Source organism: Hipposideros armiger, unplaced genomic scaffold (genome assembly GCF_001890085.2).
Source record: "Hipposideros armiger isolate ML-2016 unplaced genomic scaffold, ASM189008v1 scaffold_376, whole genome shotgun sequence".
NCBI classification, from domain to species: Eukaryota; Metazoa; Chordata; class Mammalia; order Chiroptera; family Hipposideridae; genus Hipposideros; species Hipposideros armiger.
Genome location: NW_017731726.1, coordinates 4288 through 23556, shown reverse-complemented (window position 1 = coordinate 23556; position 19269 = coordinate 4288). Strand labels below are relative to the sequence as shown.

Genomic DNA, 19269 nt, shown 5'->3' with positions numbered 1-19269 from the left:
TTTCTATTTATGTTTCATCTCTGTGAGTGCCTTTGTAATGAATGGGAAGCAACTTCAGAGATAGTCGGCTTACAAGGAATTAACTTAGCTACCTCATTCGGTTGATATTAATCACTTCAGAGGCTTTAGGTCTCTAAACAATAAATTGTAGTTTCTCCCAGACAGAGTGTATTTTTCAGGTGCTCAAATATTTTCACTGTGTACTTTGTAGCATTTTAACTTATTTTTTTTCATTATACTATTTTTTAACATGTATTTGTGCCGCACGAGTATGGTCGAATGTACAACCTAACAGTTCTAACTATTTGTGAAATAGAACTCAAAATTCAGTAATGAATTCAGTCCTTACAGACTGTGATGTTTTAAGTTTAAAAATTCAGTGCCTGATTGTCGCCCAGTTTGTTTTGCTTGCCTCCACCAAAACCCTAAAAGATGAGAAATATGATTGGGAAGGTGTCCAGGACAATCATTTTTAGATACTCAGTTGTAGCTTGCTGGAATGCATTTTAGCTTACCAATTAAAATAAAATTATAATTAAAATCAGCTCCATTTTAGAAGAGTGGCAGAAAAGTGTATAATATATTAGAAATGTGTGCGCATGTGTGCATAGCTGGTAGGCCCTAGACTTAGGGGGATCCTTTGATATAGCTGTTCCTGCACTGTATGATCACAGGAATTCAATCTCACTGAATGCAAAATGGCATCTTTTACATAAAAAAGACACAGCATTATTACCCTTTGTAAGGAAGAGCTCTCTCCCTGAGGGTTTCCCTGAACCTCCTGGCCCTTCCTTTCTCAGTCATCCTGGAAATCACTAGCAAGAAATCACCACACACCTCTAAACTGTAATTTTTAACCTTAATTATTAAACATTACCAGGCATAGACGCCATTAGTCTTTTCCCTAAAGGACCGCAAAGGGGAGATAATTCACTGTAGTTCTTCCCCCCAGAAAGGGAAATTGAGTGTTCAATTTCAAGGGATGGAGATTTATTTATTATGATTATTCCTTAAGTGTCCCATTTCTCACTTCTCTTCAAACTGCCCTCTCCCTGAACACCCATCCCTGTGACCGCCAGGGTAGGATTCTACCTGCTCTTTTAACTGAGCATCACACTTGGTTTTGTGTTTATAGGAAAAGGTTGATCCTGGACCAGTTGCTTCACTTTACAGTCCCTTCATTTCATAGTCTCTTGTCAGTTACAATTAATCATTTCAGTGTGACAGTTCATCTTAATGGAAGGAAATGAGCTATTGTCATGGTAGCAATAGCATCAAATTGTCAAGAATGTGCTTTATCAGAAATTTTCTTCTATCAAGATTTTTTATTTCTTTTTTTATTTTAAGATATATGATACTGGATATATATGTATATTTTTATATACATATATGTCTAAGTCTGTGGTTTCGTGAAATGTAATAGTACATTAGTGGCTGAGATTCCTTTTAACCCCTGGTAGAATTTAACTAATTGCCTTCTTCCCTTTAGCTCTTCACTCACCAGCTTCATTTCTTCTGACTTATTTTATCTACATTATCATTTAATCTTTGTTACATGTGATTTTTTTTTCTTCTAAGAGCTGTATATAATTAGTTCTTGAAGAAAACAGTCTATTGTCATTTTTCACAGACAGGTAACCTTTTAGTGTTTTGTTGTTGCTGTTGTTTTGTTTTGTTTTGTTTTTTAAAAAAAAGAGAAGAAAAGGAAAGGACAAAAAAAAATTGGTAAGAAACTGTAGTCAATCTTAAGGGAACAAACCAATGACTGTTATAACATCAAATGTTGTAACATACAATAGTATCATTTTGCCCCAGAATAAAGGATGGGGATTTATTTATTATAGTTATTTCTTAAGTGTTCCATAATAAATGTGGACAATTAATAATACAACCAGTAATAATAACAGAGAGAGTTTACTGTACCACCAAGCAATACTTGATCTATGTTAATTCTCAAATTAAAGTGGGTGCAGGATGGTGACAGCCATGGACTTGAAAGGTTGGCAGTAATGGGTGGTATTTTACATGTAGTTGCCATTACCCCAACTTATGGTTCCATTCCAGAAATAATTTGGTACTGATTTTTATAGTCTGTTTTAAATCTATATCTGCTTGTAAGTGAATTTACATGGATGGGAAGGTTTTTGTTTTTGTTTTTCTTTTTTCTTTCTAAATGGAATTTAGTAAACTAAATTTGCTCACCCTTTCTTTCTTTTTGCTTTCATTATAGTTATTAAAAAAGAAAGGAACTTCTACATTTCTTCAAAGACTAGACCGAGGAGGCCCGGTAACCATTGCATCACAACTCAGGGTTAGTGTTTTTTTCAGATTTCAAAACTTACATTTTGATTATATCAACTGTAGAGGGTTTATGTAGAATTTTCCCCATTTTTGACCCCTGAGTATCTTCAGAAGAAGTGCGTATGCATGCACACACACACACACAGAGTGAGTGAATGCATGATAAATTTAATAATTCATGGGTAGAAGATAAAGATTTTTATTTAAAAACTGCTTTCTATTTTCAGTCAGTGTCTTCTTTGGAGAATCAGTTTGGTTTTACTTCTCTCCTTAGAAATCTTTAACGGATATTATTGGAAAACTTCAGAAGTGCTCTCCACACTTCATTCATTGCATCAAGCCCAATAACTCAAAGCTGCCAGATACGTTTGATAATTTTTATGTGTCTGCTCAGCTACAATATATTGGGGTCCTGGAGATGGTGAAGATCATCAGATATGGATACCCTGTTCGCCTTTCCTTCTCAGATTTTCTGTTAAGGTAAATTCTGTTCTTGAAATACTGTGTCTGTTGTTCAGTGTAGCATACTGACAGTACTGCAGCAAGGGTCTTCTATTTTTTTCTGGCATTGCTTTTATTGTTTACATTCTTCTATATTGAGCAAACAAAATATTCTGGGAAACAATGAAATGCATTGACAAAGCTAATGTAAAAAGTTACTAAATGTCAATACCTTGGAAATCATTTTCATATTCTCTTAAATTTGTGGATTTAAAGATTTATAAAATTGTTGCATATAATTTTTACATAAAAATTATTATTTAAAGGAAGAACACACACTCTCTCTCTCTCTCTCTCACACACACACACACACACACACACACACACACACACACACACNCACACACACACACACACACACACACACACACACACACACACGGTTGGACAGTTAAGTTCACGAACTTATCCTAGAAAAAGCGCTACATGCCTCATTGCTGAATATCACTGCAGTCACCTTCGAAGTACTCCCCTTGGGAAGCTAGGCACTGATGCCAGCACCTAGTCCACCCTTCAAAGCAAGTTTGGAACTTTTTCTGGAGTGACTATCAGAGCTTTTGTCATATTACACTTGATGTCCTGAATGTCATCAAAATGTCTTCCTTTCAATATTTCCTTTATCTTCGGGTAAAGAAAGAAGTCATTGGGGGGCCAGATCAGGTGAGTAGGGAGGATGTTCCAATACAGTTATTTGTTTACTGGCTAAAAACTCCCTCACAGACAGTGCCGTAAGAACTGGTGCACTGTCGTGATGCAAGAGCCATGCACTGTTGGCGAAAAGTTCAGGTCATCAGACTTTTTCACACAGCCTTTTAAGTACTTCCAAATAGTAAACTTGGTTAACTGTTTGTCCAGTTGGTACAAATTCGTAATGAATAATCCCTCTGATATCAAAAAAGGTTAGCAACATAGTTACAACAAGTTTGCAAAGTTAATTGTCAGATTGTCAGACCTCGTGTGTGTGTGTGTGTGTGTGTGTGTGTGTGTGTGTGTGTGTGTGTGTGTGAAAGAGAGAGAGAGAGAAGGGTTATTTTCTCCTTTATGTCTATGAACAAAATATTTTTTTAGATTAGGGATTGACAAACTACTCATGGTCAAACCAGCCTATTTTTGTAAATAAAGTTTTATTGGAACACAGGCAGTGGTGAAATAATGAGAATGTCTGTTTTTAGGGTATCAAAAAATAAAAAGGGGGGGTGGACAAAAGAAAACCAGGAAGCATCTTAATTCTATACAAAAAAAAATTTTTTTAATAATTTTGATATAAAATAATATTATCAACATTACAAGAATAAAAGCTAGCATTTATGGTTAAAAACTAACTGTTCAACTATAGCATGGAAAATCTTTTTGACAAACCATTCATTTAAGAGGGTTTTAAAAAATATTTTTGTTGATCAGAAGTTCAATTTGAGCTACCAGTGTGAATAAGCTGTTAAACTAAACCAAACCAAACAAACCTAAAAACTTAAATCAGTAAGTTGGAAATATTTAGTTCAGAACAAAGGGCATAATATTTCTGACTAAAATTCTGTGTTCAATTTTTTGTAACACTTGTTTTTCCAGAAGATAGAAGTAGCATTTCTTCATTGTGCATCCTGGTAAATTTCATAAAGGCACAAAGAAGCACATAAAAATCAACAAGCGTTTTCTTGAGCCATTCAGTTTTAAAAGACTGATAGAATATTTTTAGAAGAGAGAAGATAAAATCAGCCACATGTAGTGAGAAATTATTTGAGGAATGAATAAGTTTAACCTGCAGAATATATATTTCAGATAGAGAAGATATTTGTTTTAAAACTTAAAAGATGCTTATGAATGAGCTAATAGACACAAACTGTCTCCTATATAGGGAAGAATTGCAACATATTACCCACATATAATAGTTTGGTCATTAAAAGTCACCTCTTCCACTCATTTAAGTACAAATTGTCTCTGGATTAGTGAGTTTAAAACCTGTCCCTATACAAGTTTAAAGCAATAGATTCCCAGAATCACCCCAGACCTTCGGAATGATAATCGATAGGGAGGGAGAGCCAAGGGACCCCCTGGTTTGTCTTGCTGTGATGGGGAAGGTGACATTACCTGCTGCTCTCAGAGGGTCCAAGGCCTTAATAAACTATAATGTGGTCATCAGTAGTAACTGCCTTCACAAGCATCGCTAACATTATTGCCCATCAGAGTCACTGTCGGTTGTTAAAATACCGATTCCAGGGCAGTACACCCATAGTTTCCAACTCAGTAGGCCTAGGTGAGGCCAGTGAATTAGCATCTCTAATGAGTTCCCAGGTGGTGTTGACATTGCTGGTATGTAGACAACCCTTCGAGAACCATTGGCCTAGACTACCTAGTCACTTGGGCACAATGTCTTTGTTTTGTTCTGTGTTTCTCCAGCCCAGGGTTGAGAGGATGTGAATGTCTTGATAAACAAAGTGAATTTGTTGAGAATGCAAAAATCAGTTCTTTTTTACTAAATTACTGAATTGAAATATGCAAATTTGTTGAGATTCCCAAATGATCTGTATGCACTTGGAGCCTGAGAAGCACTGTTAATGGATTCTTATATTGGATATGAAATAGGATTAATCTGTCTCTATGAATAATTTTTAAAGTGTATTTAAAGCATTTCTTCTACTTCTTTATTTTGTTAGAGTGTCCTAGAATCATGGAATCACAGAGGTTTTGCATTAAAGGCTCCCTTAGTGTTGCACAGCTCTAATCTTTGGTAGCTGCATGAATTTTCCTGATAACTACTCTGACAAGCAGTTAATTGTCCTGTTCCCACAGAAAAGGGTAGAGAGTGTGTGTGTGTATGTGTGTGTGTGTGTGTGTGTGTGTGTGTATAATATTATATATCATAATGATTAGAAAATTCTTATTACCTTTTTATTTACCAAGTGTAGTTTGACATATCTATTCTACCAGGATTTACCTCTATTAAAATAGCATATGCAATTAGTATACAATAAAACCTTGGATTGCGAGTAACTTGGTTTGCGAGTATTCCGCAAGATGAGCAAACATTTCTAATATATTTTAACGTGGTAAATGAGCGATGTCTTGCAATACGATTAGTTTGTTTCCAGAATGAATTATCCTCGCAAACCAAGGTACTACTGTATTTTAAAATTAAGTATGATTTTTCATATGTATGTGTCTTTTGCTATTCCATGGCTTCTAGGCCTCGGCCATCTCTTAGTCAGTCACAATGCCTGTGCATTGTAGGTGTTTAATCAATATTTCAGAATGAACCTGGCATTGGGGATTAATGGTTATTCAGTTTAATGTTTTTTCATAGCAGAGATCAGAACCATACTTTATTAGTTTAAAAGAGTAGTGGGGATGAGAAATGATACTTTTTGATAAGTCTTTGCATTTCATCAGCCCTTATTTAAAAGGAAATGTGATTTCTGTGTATCATTCTTATTCACAATGACATATTAGTAGAAATGGAATTATTAATTCATTTCAATGGAAATGTGTCACCATCTCTCTTAAATAAAGGACATGGGTCTGGAATAGTATCACAAAAAAATACCAATCCATAGAGAGATCATCAGTTTCTATAGAACTTGAATAAATACAGTCTACATACTGTCACATCAAGAAATAACAATTTCATATTTATTCAGAAAGCTCATTAGAACTTTGAAATCCCCCCAGGCAATCAAGCATCATTATATAAACAAAGCCTAGAGGTGCAATTTAATAGAAATTTTTGGTTGCCAAAATATCAGATAACAGAATGTATTGTTCCTATGTAGAATGTTTATTTTCTATTCATAGCACCTTGTCTTAACTGTTAGAGAATAAAATCCTGTCAAAACAAATAACTTTGTTTAGTGTACAAAAAGGAATGCTGTATCCAAAAAAAAAAAAAAAACTGGACAAGTAGCAAAAAGATATCCAGTTTGGAAGCAAGCATTTATTTGAACAGCATTTATGGTTTCTGAAATCCAACATGATAATAAATGTGGATAATGGGCATTGCCATGGAATCTGTAGGTGGACGTGTTAATATTGCAGATTTGCTCCCTGGTACCCTGGCTTTAATAACTGTTCATCATTCTGAGTCTTCCTAATTGAAACTAGAGAATTGTGTTAGTTGAGAGGATCCTATTTCGATTAAGATTATGCTTGCTGAATTTTTTTCTTAATAACGTCAATAACTTCCAAGTGGGATGATAAAGATGTAAGGTTGTCTCTCATGACAAGAGACGTCACAAGTTTGGATATATAAAGAAGAAGGAAAGGAGTTGCAGAACTAAATCATTATGTAAAAATCATGATACATAATAGGAGTACCTATTGCTATGGACTGAAGTATGCCCCCCCCCCGCCCATTCATATGTTGAAGCCCTAACTCACAAATGATTGTATTAGGAAATAGGGCCTATAGGGAGGTAATTAATGTTAAATAAGGTAATAAAAGTGGGGCCCTGATCCAACAGGATTAGTGTCCTTATAAGAAGAGAGATAATTCATTCTCTCCCTTATATGCGGACATAGTGAGACAGCAGCTGTTTGCAAGCTGGACAGAGAGTTGTCAGTAGATACTAAAAAGCCAGCACCTTAATCTTGGACTTCCCAGCCTCCAAAACTGTGAGAAAATAAATTTCTGTTGTTTAAGCCACCCGGGCTATGGTGTTTTGTTATGGCAGCCCGAGCTGATTAAGATACCTGTGTTTGTAGCTATGTGTTTATATGGTGTCAATAGATAGCAAAGCTGGACAAGTTCCGTTGTGAAGTTTTGGGTACTTTGTTCATGTTATTTGATATGTTTGTGCTAATAGAAAGAAATATAGTTTGCCTGCACATGTCATGTGGTTTCAGAAAACTGGCTTTGCTCATGCAATCGTATCATCCTTTCTACCTTTTTCTCCAGTTTCTCCATGCCATTTACTTGATATTCAAGATTCATTCAAGCATTCTCTCCTTTGGAAAATCTTTCATAAAATCCCCAATTGGATTGTGTGGATTCTTTAAGCTTCAAAAAGGCCTTGGGTAACACACATATCATGCGCATTAGATCATACTGGAAACATTTATTTATGTTCCAGTCTCAACCACTAGACCAGAAGTTAGCGAAGTACAGTCCACAGGCCCACTCTGGCCTGCCACCTACTTTCTTATGACTCGAGAGCTAAAAATGTTTTGTTTTTGTTTTTAATATATTTTTTAATTGTCACATTTTAAATGGTTACTTGCATAGCTACATAATATCCTTGCCTCTTGGTATACAATGCCTAAAGTATTTCCTCTCTGGGGCTTTACAGAAAAACAGCTCTTCCTGCCCCAGGCCATAGGCTCTGTGGACGAGGGACATCCTCATTTTGAATTTCTGGGTCTAGGAGAATGTCAGTCACCCATAATACTTCTGGATCCAACCTCTGTGAAACGGAGCAGTAGAAATCTGATCTACTCTGCCTTCTAAACAACTTTCTCTGAAGTTGGTCTGATGCCTGAGTTTGTGGGCTTTTTCTGATGCCATTGTAAAGACAATTCTCACCAGTGTATTCTGTGAAACCAAAAATCCCAAGTCCGTGGCTCACAACAGCAAAGGTTTATTTCTCTCTTACGTTACACTTGACTGTGGTTTTAAGGTAGCACTACGTAAGCTCAAATCAGCTTTCTTCTGCGTCTCTGTTTCATGATGGGGTTCAGGGTGAAAAGATAGCCCAGATCTAGGACATGACCTTTCTATGAAAGAGGGAAAAGAGAAATGGCTGAGTGGCTATTACAACTTCTGCTGAGTGGTGGCACTCTGTTATATCCCATTGGTTGAATGCAGTTACTTAGCCAAGGCCAACATCAATAGGGTGGAGAAGTGTCCCAATCAAGTACTGCAAAAAATGCATATATGACCGAGTGGGAATTCGTATACTTCTGGCTCATTTGTCTCTTGTTTTGAGCCAGACCACCCCAAAACTTAGTGGTATAGAACAGTAATTTATTATTTCTCCTAGTTCTGTGGGTTAACTAGACCTAGTTGGGCAATTCTTGCCTGGGATCTTTCTAAACAGTTACAGTCACATAGCAGAAGAGGTTATTGTTAGCGGAAGGCTCAGCGAGGCTGGATGTACAAGATGGCTTCTTTACTCATTGGTCTGGTGCCTCAGTGTTCCCCCATATGGCCTCTGTCTCCAGCAGAATATCCTGGACTTCTTAAATGGCAGCTTACAGTTCCATGGAGACAGAAAGGAAACTTGCAGTCCTCTTAAAGGCTGGGCCTTGCTAGTACAGCATCACTGGCCATGTACTCTATTGGTCAAGGCAGCTGCAGACCAGCCCAGACCTTTTCAATGAGAAGAAAGCAATTGACAGTGGCCAACATTGAGAAAAGCTACCATATCCTCTTAGAGGAAGAGCATGCAAGTAATTGGGAACAATAAAAAATTTTTCATCCCTGTACTTATGAATTGCTATTATTTTCATGACTTCCCCAGTAAGTGTATGTGAGTCTGATGTGTTGAATAATATAATACCATCATATATTTTTTCCAAATTATAGAATTGTGGGAAAGAAGCGTATGAGTCAATGCTGAAGAAGTGGTGTTGAGAAGTCCTTAAAGGTATGGTACCTCGCCTTGTCCTTTGTGTGGTACCATACCTTCCTTTTCCAAAACTTTGTTTAATACCCTGTATGATAGGAACATTATAATTAACATAGCTTTTCCATGGTGACCTGTGCCAGAGTTTAGTCATATGTATCTCTACTCTGCTCGGGGTGCTAACCTTCTAAATTTTCCTCCTCTCCCATAGTTAAGAGGGAAATCATTTGGAATCTAACTCTGAATCTTGGGTGGCAAGCTTCTAAGTGTCATGCACATCATTCATCTACAGGCTTATTTATGGTTGGAAGGGGAAAGTAGGACAACATCACTCCAGGGAGAGGTTGACCCTTTAATGAGGTGACCTTATTTGGAAAAGACAGAAGGACTTGTCCAGTAAAAGGATTGCTATTATGCTTGGCATGGTGAGGGAGCATGTTCTGTGTTTTCAGATTGTTACTGGATGAGATCCCTGTTAGAAATAGTCTGAATCATTTAGCTTGTTTCAATGACACAGTTGTTGCTGAAAGGTCAAGCTGTGAAAGAACACAGCTATGATTAAATTCGGTGTGGGGAGAGGGATGAAAGAAGACACACTTCAGTTTATTGGATTAAACTAATGGGCAGTCACTGCCCAGTGAAGCAGAACCATCAGTTACAGATATGGGTTGGAATCTTCTAAAAGTTTTCCTTGTTACGTGGAAGGGAGGCCAGTTACTGTCAATACAGCTTTAATAGAAATGTGAATTAATACATGCAGGAGCTACTAAATATTCTAAAAGCTTTAATTGGCAAAGGGTAAATTTGCTTCAGGGTAATTTTGCCACATCTAACTGTATTCTTTCTGCTAAAAACCTTATGCATGATTGGTTGATTTCCTAAGATTTTAGTGACTTTTAGGAGGAAAAAGAACTGGTTACTTTTCAATAGGATATAAAATAGGAGAGGGAGATGTAAGTAATAGATTCCAGAGGTCATTTCAACTTAAACATAATTAAACATATCTTTAAAGGGAATTTGTTACACCGATCAATAGATTCTGAATCATCAATTTCCCCCACCATCATCTACTCTGGGAATCTGCAAACTTTTACTGTAAAGGGCCAAGTAATAACTATTGTAGGCTTGCAGGCTATAAGGTTTCTGATGCAACTACTCAACTCTGCCTGGTGCAGAAAGCAGCCATAGACAGTATATAAATGAATGGGTGAGCCAGTGTTCCAATAAACTTTATTGACATAAACGGAAGGTGGGTGGTTTTAATCCAAGGGCAGCTAATTCTTTATCTGGCCCCATTCAACCCCTTTCTGATAGAATCAGGAAAACAGATTTTATCAAAAAAAGGACAAATGGTGAAAGTTGATTTTGATGTTTGATTTTATACTTTATAATCTGGTTTAGACCCTAATTTTTACTCTAATAAGCTCTATGATCGCCCATAACAGCATCAATTCATTCATTCCTTCATTATTAATTTACTCTTACTTTATACAAGCATTTACTGAATTAAAAGGTCATCGTGACTTGGGAAGTCACTGTCAGCAGCAGTAGCATAACGGGCACCGTCATTGGGTACCATTGTGAACGCACTGTGTGTCAAACCCTAAATCTTCACTTTGTACTTATTATTCTATTCCTCATAGTAACCGTTTCAGGTAACTTCTCATTATACAGATATTAGTTATTATGTAATTAATAATTGCCAGAGCTTTGAATTAAATTTGCTTTAAGTAATATGTATCAGCACTGACCAGGCACTGGGCACTACGCTAACCTCTCCACAAGCATTACCTCATTAAATCCTGATAATACTCCCATGAGATATATTACTAGTGGCATTCCTGTGTTATAGTTGGGAAACTGACATACCCAAGAGTTAGATACTGGTCCAAAGTCCCACGCCTCATCCCTGAGGGTGTTTTAACCCCTTCACAATGCAATATTTGTACTGATATTGACCCCATTCCAAAGTAGTTGCTCTTTTTACTTTTTCTACTATGATGTTCTATCTCTTTATGCTGTCATTAGCATCCACGGGCCCTAGGATAGGAATGCCAGAAGAGCACTGACTGATGGGGAGAAGAAATCCATGGGGATTTCTAAAATTCAGTGGCAGGTCCGTCACTCTGGATTATCTTTGCTCTGTTTCCTAAAAAAACAATCCAATTAATTTTGTTGAGTTTCATGGACTGTTGGTTATTCTCATACTCACCAGCTATCTTGCAAATTTAGGCAGTGGTGACAGTGCAGCTGGGTGATGAAATGTGGATGGGTCAGTCATAGCTTCTGAAAAATTAGCTCAAAGAAGAATAAGAAAAGTGATTCTTGAAAATGGAGAACTGCGTATCTATATTTAAAACAATGTAAAAATGAAAACAGAAAGGCTTTAGTAACTTTCTAACCACCCTGGAAATAATACCCAAAACTGACCAATCTACATGACTTAAAATGAATATATAATTCACTTGAGTCAGCGTTCAATATGAAACAAATGAAATCAGGGTGATTATCGCTATTACAGGAAGATGGACAAGAAGCTATCTTCAGTGTGAACTCAGTATTATGTCAGTTGCTTTGTATTTTTAATACAATTATGAGACTGCATTAAAAAATTCAGTCCCAGAATCCCAGATCTTATTATTTAATATTTGATTTATCTATGCTTTCCTACGTTCCTCCAGTGATGTATCTTAATATTTTTAATTATAAGTTATATCAGGCAAAACAGTCACAAAATGACCTTGTTTTTGGGACAAACTAGTTTTAAATAATTACCTTTAAGTTGCTTGTTTCATTACTTATAAATCATTTCATTCTATTTATAAAACAACAGTGTTATTTAATGTGACTATTAGTATGTGATAATTTCCATTCATTATTTCTGAATGGTCTTAATAATTTAGGAATATACAAAGAACCTCAGGTCATCTCTGGGGTCTTTGAGAGATCTAATCAATATCACCTTATTCCTTATCCAATTTTTGACCAAAGTGAGAAGACAAAAGAGTAAGGCAAAGGAGAGGTCAAAATATCGCCTTTCTTGCACATAAAGTCTAGGTTAAAGGACAGTGCTTGGTGAAAAAAACAGAAGTATCTGCTAGTAGAATCCTAGAATTAGGAAGACTTACCTCCCAGTTACAGACAGCCTGGACTCAGGTAGACCTCCAATGAAGGAGACTGTTCACGTAAGATTTGGAACTTGGAAAACCCCAAGAAAATTGTTTGTTTGTAAGCAGTTTGTTCATAAGCAGATGAAAATGCTCTAGGTTTCATTCTCACCAAAATTACCAATGAGGTTAGTCTGTCACTTCACCTTCCCTTATGAAGTGTAAAGGGTTAGAGTGGCCCAGAGTGTCATCCTACCTCCATCTCTAAGGAAACATCAGAAAAGAAGAGGAAGTTTCCTTGGCTAACCCTCTGTAGCGATTTTGTTGGTTTGTTTGCTTGCTTGTTTGATAGATCCTGCCTCGGGTGTATTTGTACAAATAGCACAGGAGGACACCAGCTCCGTGCAGACAGCAGCCCAGGGGTCACATCATTTTTCCATCCTCATATTGTCAGACAGGGGCCTGTACTCTGGAGCCTTCATAGGGGCCTGGGCACCTTTGGGAGCTGGAGCCTGAGCCTGAGCTGGAGGCACAGCTGCAGTGGCAGCCGCAGAGGGGTCCTTGGTTTGAGCCTTGGTCTTGGCCTTTGGCCTACAGAGCCTGAGATCCTTGGCGATGCGTGTGGCAAGAGCACGTTTCTCAAGCTTGGGGTGACTGATGTAAGCAAGTCGATGCAGCGTGCGGCTGCTGCCCTTTGGGATCTGGGCTTGACCTCCATGGGCTTTCCGAGGGCCTTGATGGCATGAGCCCGTGCACTCATGGCCTCGGCGATGTTGACCCGTCTCTTCTTCAACCCCTTCTTGTTGTGCTTCTTGGTAAAGCGCATATTCCTCAGGAACTTGGGGACCGCCCCCTTAAGAGATTCATATCTTTATGATCGGGGCTTCTTGATGCCATTTCTCTACCATTTTCGGGACTGGTTGTGCGTGGTGTGGTTCTTGGACTTGGCCCCATGTCTGCACCGAAGCCTGTGGAGCCTCTGCAGCGTTCTGTTTTCTGGAACCACTGGACCCCTCCAGTAAGCCTGTACACAACTTGGGATGTGGTTATACCCCTGAGGGGTAACTGTGATCTCAGGGCATTCTTTCTCTCATCCTCATAAGCACCCCACAGCTTCTCTCTGTGTGTCCCTCTGACTATTGGTAAGCAACACAGATTTTGCCCCCAAAGGTTCAGAAGTGGGCCAACAATGAATTGCTTTAATTGACCCCAAGGCCACTCTGTATTCAAGGTGGTGAATACATTTTATTTTCCATCCCAAACCCTGTCCAGATACATTGGCTAACAGAGTTCACCAGGTATTCTACAACCAGAACAAATAAAAATATTAAAATAAAACAAAAGAATAACTCAAATAACAAAATCACAATAGCTTAGATATTCCCCAAATTTGACTATAAATCATCTTATATTTTTTAAGTTCCCAGTGAGAAATGAAAGTGCAAAGATTAAAACGTCTTATAAATTAAAGTCCAGAGAAATTCAGTTCCAAAGGAATTGAAATCCCAAATCTGATTATCTTGTCTTTTTGAGTTAAATGTACAGATTTCCATATGCATACATTAAATTATTGCCCCTGACTCATCTTTTCATTTTCTTACTTGGCTTAGCCTTAGCTAAAGAGGTCCCAGACATCTTGGTTGAGCTGAACCTTTCAATGTAGCAGCCTGAGCAGGCATTTGTTATATTAGTCTCTTCGGGCCACCATAACAAAATACCAGAGACTGGGGGCTTAAACTACAGACAAGTATTTTCTCACAGTTCTGGAGACTGGAAGTCCAAGGTCAAGATGCCATTAGGGTTGATGTCTGGTAAGAACTCACCCTTTGAGTTGCTCTCCACCTTCTCACTGCATGCTCCCATAACCTTTCTTTGGTGCGTGCCTGCAGAGTGAGTGAGAGAGTGAGAGTGAGAATGAGAGACACAGAGACAGAGGGAGTACTCTCTGGTCACTCCTAAAAGGGCACTAGTCCTTTTGAATTAGGGCTTTACCCTTATGACCTCGTTGAAACTTAATCACTTTCTTTAGCCTTAATCACCTTCTTAAGGGCTCTTTACAAATACTGTCACATTGGGGGCTTTAACATATGAATTTTCTGGAGGACACAAATATTTAGTCAATAATAGTCATCTTGATGGATGTGGCTAATTCAGGCCCCACCTGCTGTGTTAACTCAGTGTCAAGTCTCATCACCTTCACGTTGAGAATCCATTGAGTAAATAGGTGACGTAAGGTTATCTAAGCACTAACTTCATACACACTAAACTTAAGAATATACCCTCAGTCTCTAGAGAAGTATATTATAGGCAGCATTATTCTATAATGTAATATTTTACATTACTCAAGATGAGAGAGACCATATAGTATATTGACCAAACCAGGACATGTTTTACAGTGAAATGGGGCACTAGTAATAATTGTGACAGGAAATCAAGCATAAACTGGTACTGTCCCCATCAAAGTAGGCCATTGGTCACCGCCAACTATCTTTACCCTGCACGTATCTTCTTGTGCAACTCATCTCATTTCTACTAGGATTCTTTAATCTCTGTCATTCCCAATAGACTCTAAGGTCTGTTAAGGAAGAGCTTCTCCTGTACGCACATTATAGGTGACCAACAAATATTTGTTGAATGAACTAGACATGAATGAATAATGTTTTAGATTTCTGTATAGTTTTAAAATTGAGCTATAAATTTTGTGTCCAAGATGATAGCAGTCATTGATATCCCATATGAGATGCATCAGTGGGCCAAAATATTGGGTTGTCAAAAAAGTCATGACACATTTTTGCAATGAAAAACAGAAAAAATACATCATGACTTTTCCGACAACCCAATAGTTGTTGTCATTATATAAACATAGAATTTTTGGTTTTATTATGCCTAAATATTTTAAGGTAGCCATTTAGACTTTAGTGGGAGATAATGATCCTAGCCCTGCCTTTGTCACACTTTAAAATATTCTCACTCCCTAAAAAGCACTGTGAGTCATTCTCTGAAATTTCCAGCAATGCTGTAACTATATATCAATGCATAGATTTGTATTCCTATATGATTAAAATGGCATCATTTGATATTCCCTTTTTTGTTTTTGGAAATGCTTTAACTAAAAGCATCCTTTGTGATATTGTGATATTGCAAAGGCCGAGGACAATTTATGCAACAGGAATATTTTTAGCAATCAAAACATCAAATCACAATAGACACTGTATTGATGATCTGTGTTTAGGAGAGAAGCTATTTTTTAACTAAGGGTAATTTACAGTTAGAGCTGACCCACTTCATAGTATTTTATAATATACTCCCTTGAATCCTCTACCACAACTACATAATTGTAAGACCCTATTACTTAAACTTGAAAACTTACTTTCATAACAATTTAATAAGTAAATGTTTGTATTTTATAAAGTAAAGCTGTCTGCTTTTAGCAGATTTCAATTTTGGAATAGAAGTAATTTATCAGTAGTAAATCCATAGTTTTTAAAAAATCCATAGTTTTAAAAACATGATGACAACATATTTTTAAACTTTAAATTAATATTCTCACAAATCTCTCTCCATTTGTGGCAAAAAAATCCCAACATATTTCTGTACCGGATCTCAACTGCTTTCTCCACAGCTGTCAAAAATGGAATAACTTAAATTAGGAAGGAACTTTTAATACATTCAAAACAATGAAATTTGCAGAAAGATGAATCATACAGAATGGCCTGAAAATTATCAATGCACATAGTGAGGGACTCAAGAAGAAAATACTTTAATAGAAGTGATTTGAGCAACCTCAACAACTGACAGATGGTTAGAGATAGGGGCAATGTGACATTTTTCTAGCTCTGATCATCATAACACTAAAACTCAGAGTCCCATTCCAAATATGGCATTCATCAAAGTCATGTCCTCCCTCTTTCTGAAGAAACTTCCATTAGGTCTCTGCAAAGCTAAGAAATGGAAGTAATTATTTATACATTAGATTTAATCAAGCAATGATTATTTAACAAGATAGTAAAATAGGGAAGTTACGGCTACACATTTTCCATTCAAGATGATCTACACATCATTGTAAGGTTGACTTTTATAGAATTTTCAGGAAGAGACATTTTAAAAGGAGTCAATACATGGGCTTTTACAAAATCTGGTCCTATCCCAGTGAAAGGTGTATTTGGAGCAGGTATATCCATACAGGATAATCCATTTTCTATGCCCAGTACACCCCATTGTCAAGACCAACATTGATGCCATAATCATCTCCCCACGCTTGAATTTAACAGTTCAGTACTGTTTACTCAGATACTTTTATATGCTGACTTCTGGTTCTTAATTGTGTTTTGATCGTTACTCCAAATAAAGCATACATATTCTGATACTAGGGCATGCATTTCCCCCAATGCCTAGTACCCTTATTTATAGCATTTGATTGAAAACCACATCTCACAGAAGCTTCTGTGTTGCAGTCATGTTTCTTCTTTCACAGGCTTGGTAGATTCACAGCACGGGTTACATCCTTCTAGTCAATACTCTCATGGTGCATGTTCACTGAGAACGGATAACTTCTACATGACATGCTCTAATGTACCCGAAAAATGCAATATTAAAGGTATCTTTTCCCACTCCACCTCTTTATTATTGAAGTAGAAAAGATCTTTATTGGAATAAAGAGTTTGCCCTTCTCACTATACCATAATACCTCCTCACAATGTTAACAATGTTATGTAGATGCAAACTTAGTGATATATACCAGTCTCTTATTTTAGACTGTGCTCCAAGCACATACCACAGGGCCTGGTAAAAGGTTGGTGCCCAATAATTAACGGTGTTGCTCTTGAAATAATTGATAAAAATTCAAATTATCACTGAGTGTTTTCCAGGGACTCTGCTAATATTCATAAAATCTGTATCAGTAAACACACAGAAACACACACACACACACACACACACACGTATTCTTCAGACCAAATTCTTTAAATCAGTGTGTCTCAAACATGGCCGCTCAGTAGACTCACTAAGCTTTTTTCTTTTAATTTTGGGTGGCTGTGGGGAGTTCTGGGCAGTAGGTAAGGTTGCCAGATAAGATACAAGATATCCAGTTAAATATAAATTTTAGGTGTACAACAAATTTTGAGAATTGACAAAAATGATTACCTCTTAAGTATCCAGGACATTTCCTGAATCACAATTTTAAGTGTTTTCCTCTTGCTTCCATTTCCTTCCCTTCTTTTCTGTACTCTCATCTTTTTTCCTCTCTTCCACAAAAATTTATGTATTATCTGCTATGAACAAGGAATTTTTAGCTACACTAGTTAATGGAGTGCTTTTACAATTCTTTTAGACTAAAGTATTCAAATTTATTATTTTTATAAGGTATGTTTCCATTTTCTTTTTTTTACATTAAGGATTGCTAAATGTTAAGAGTATTGGGTAAAAGAATGGAACATCTTTATATCACACTATGGAGTCTGAATTTGGTGATCTGTACTCAAAAATACTAAGAACAAAGTTAAATTATTTTATTTAGTACATGTTTTAATCTCTGTCCTGTTATTTAGAGATAAAGGGTATCTACTTATTCCTAGAAAAAAAAAGAAATACATGTTTTCAGATACAGTTCCATATTTTCATATACTTTTAATCAATATACGACTGTAGGCATATATAGAAATGTGGCAATTTAGGATGTGAATTGACCATTAGGATACTAACTAAACTATGTATTAGGATCAAATTTCACTAAAAAGGGTACAAACACAATCACCAAATAATAGATGTTTTTTTCTACCCTCCAGTATATCCTATTGAGAATAATCCTTATCCATTAAATTATTCATAATTGTGACCTCAAAAATGTAGCACAGCAAATATGAAGACTAATACTTAATATAATATGGTAGTTTATTGCTATTGACCGGATACTGTCAAAACATGCATTATGTACTCTTATTTTCTAGCAGTTGTGTGAGCTATATGTAATTTCCATCAAAATCTGAAACTCACTTCATGCAACTCCATCTTCGTAGCTTTTTTCCACCAAGAGGAGATACTGCTCTGGTGTTTACTTAACTTGCAAACTAAACATCAGAAGGAGCGAGAATTTGGGTTTCTATTATAGGCATGCAGGACAGATTTTTTGTTAAGATTCTCTGAATTCCGTTTGTGAATGTAAATTTATTTCTAAAGTCTTTTAACAGTTTTAATAAAATATAATTGGCATGCAATAAACTGCACCTGTTTTTTGGTTTTAAAAAATGACAAGTTTTTAACATAAATGTTCATCCTAAAACCCATTCCACAAATCAAGATGGTGACCATATCCACCATCCCAAAAAGATTCCTCATTCCCTTTTATATTCTCCCCTTCTCACCCATCCCTACTTCCTTATCCCCAAACAAGCATTGATATGCTTTTGTTTACTATAAGTCAGTTTCATTTTCTACAATACTTTATAAATGGAATCATAAAGTAGACTTTTCTGTCTGGCTTCTTTCACTCAACATAGTAATTTTAGCATCATCCATGCAGTTGTGTGTAACAATAGTTCATTATTATTATTCCTTTAATAGATTTACTCACCTGTTGACAGGTATTTGGGTTGTTCCATTTTTGGTAATTACAAGTAGAGAGACACTATGAACACTGTGTACAAGTCTTTGTGTGGATATATTTTCATTTTGGGGGTGGAAAAAGTATAAATGTAGGAGTGGAATGGCTGAGGCATATGGCTAAGGTATGTTTAACTTTTTTAAAACCTGCCAAACTGTTTTCCAAAATGATGGTACCAATTTGCATTCCCTCCAACAGGAGTTCTGGTTGC

The 19269-nt window shown here is 36.7% G+C and overlaps 1 protein-coding gene and 1 pseudogene across 1 annotated transcript in view; one reads left to right on the top strand and one right to left on the bottom strand.

Annotated features, from left to right (window-relative positions):
* The window catches only part of LOC109393330 (unconventional myosin-XVI), a 457270-nt gene extending 452895 nt beyond the window's left edge, over nucleotides 1-4375 (top strand). Inside the window, exons 26-28 of the mRNA XM_019662415.1 lie at nucleotides 2231-2311; nucleotides 2576-2781; nucleotides 4369-4375. Of these exons, the coding sequence (XP_019517960.1) occupies nucleotides 2231-2311; nucleotides 2576-2781; nucleotides 4369-4375 (294 nt within the window). The remainder of the gene's footprint in view (nucleotides 1-2230; nucleotides 2312-2575; nucleotides 2782-4368) is intronic.
* Nucleotides 4376-12888: 8513 nt separating this feature from the next.
* On the bottom strand, nucleotides 12889-19056 carry LOC109393329 (60S ribosomal protein L29 pseudogene; annotated as a pseudogene).
* Between the last annotated feature and the right edge of the window lie 213 nt (nucleotides 19057-19269).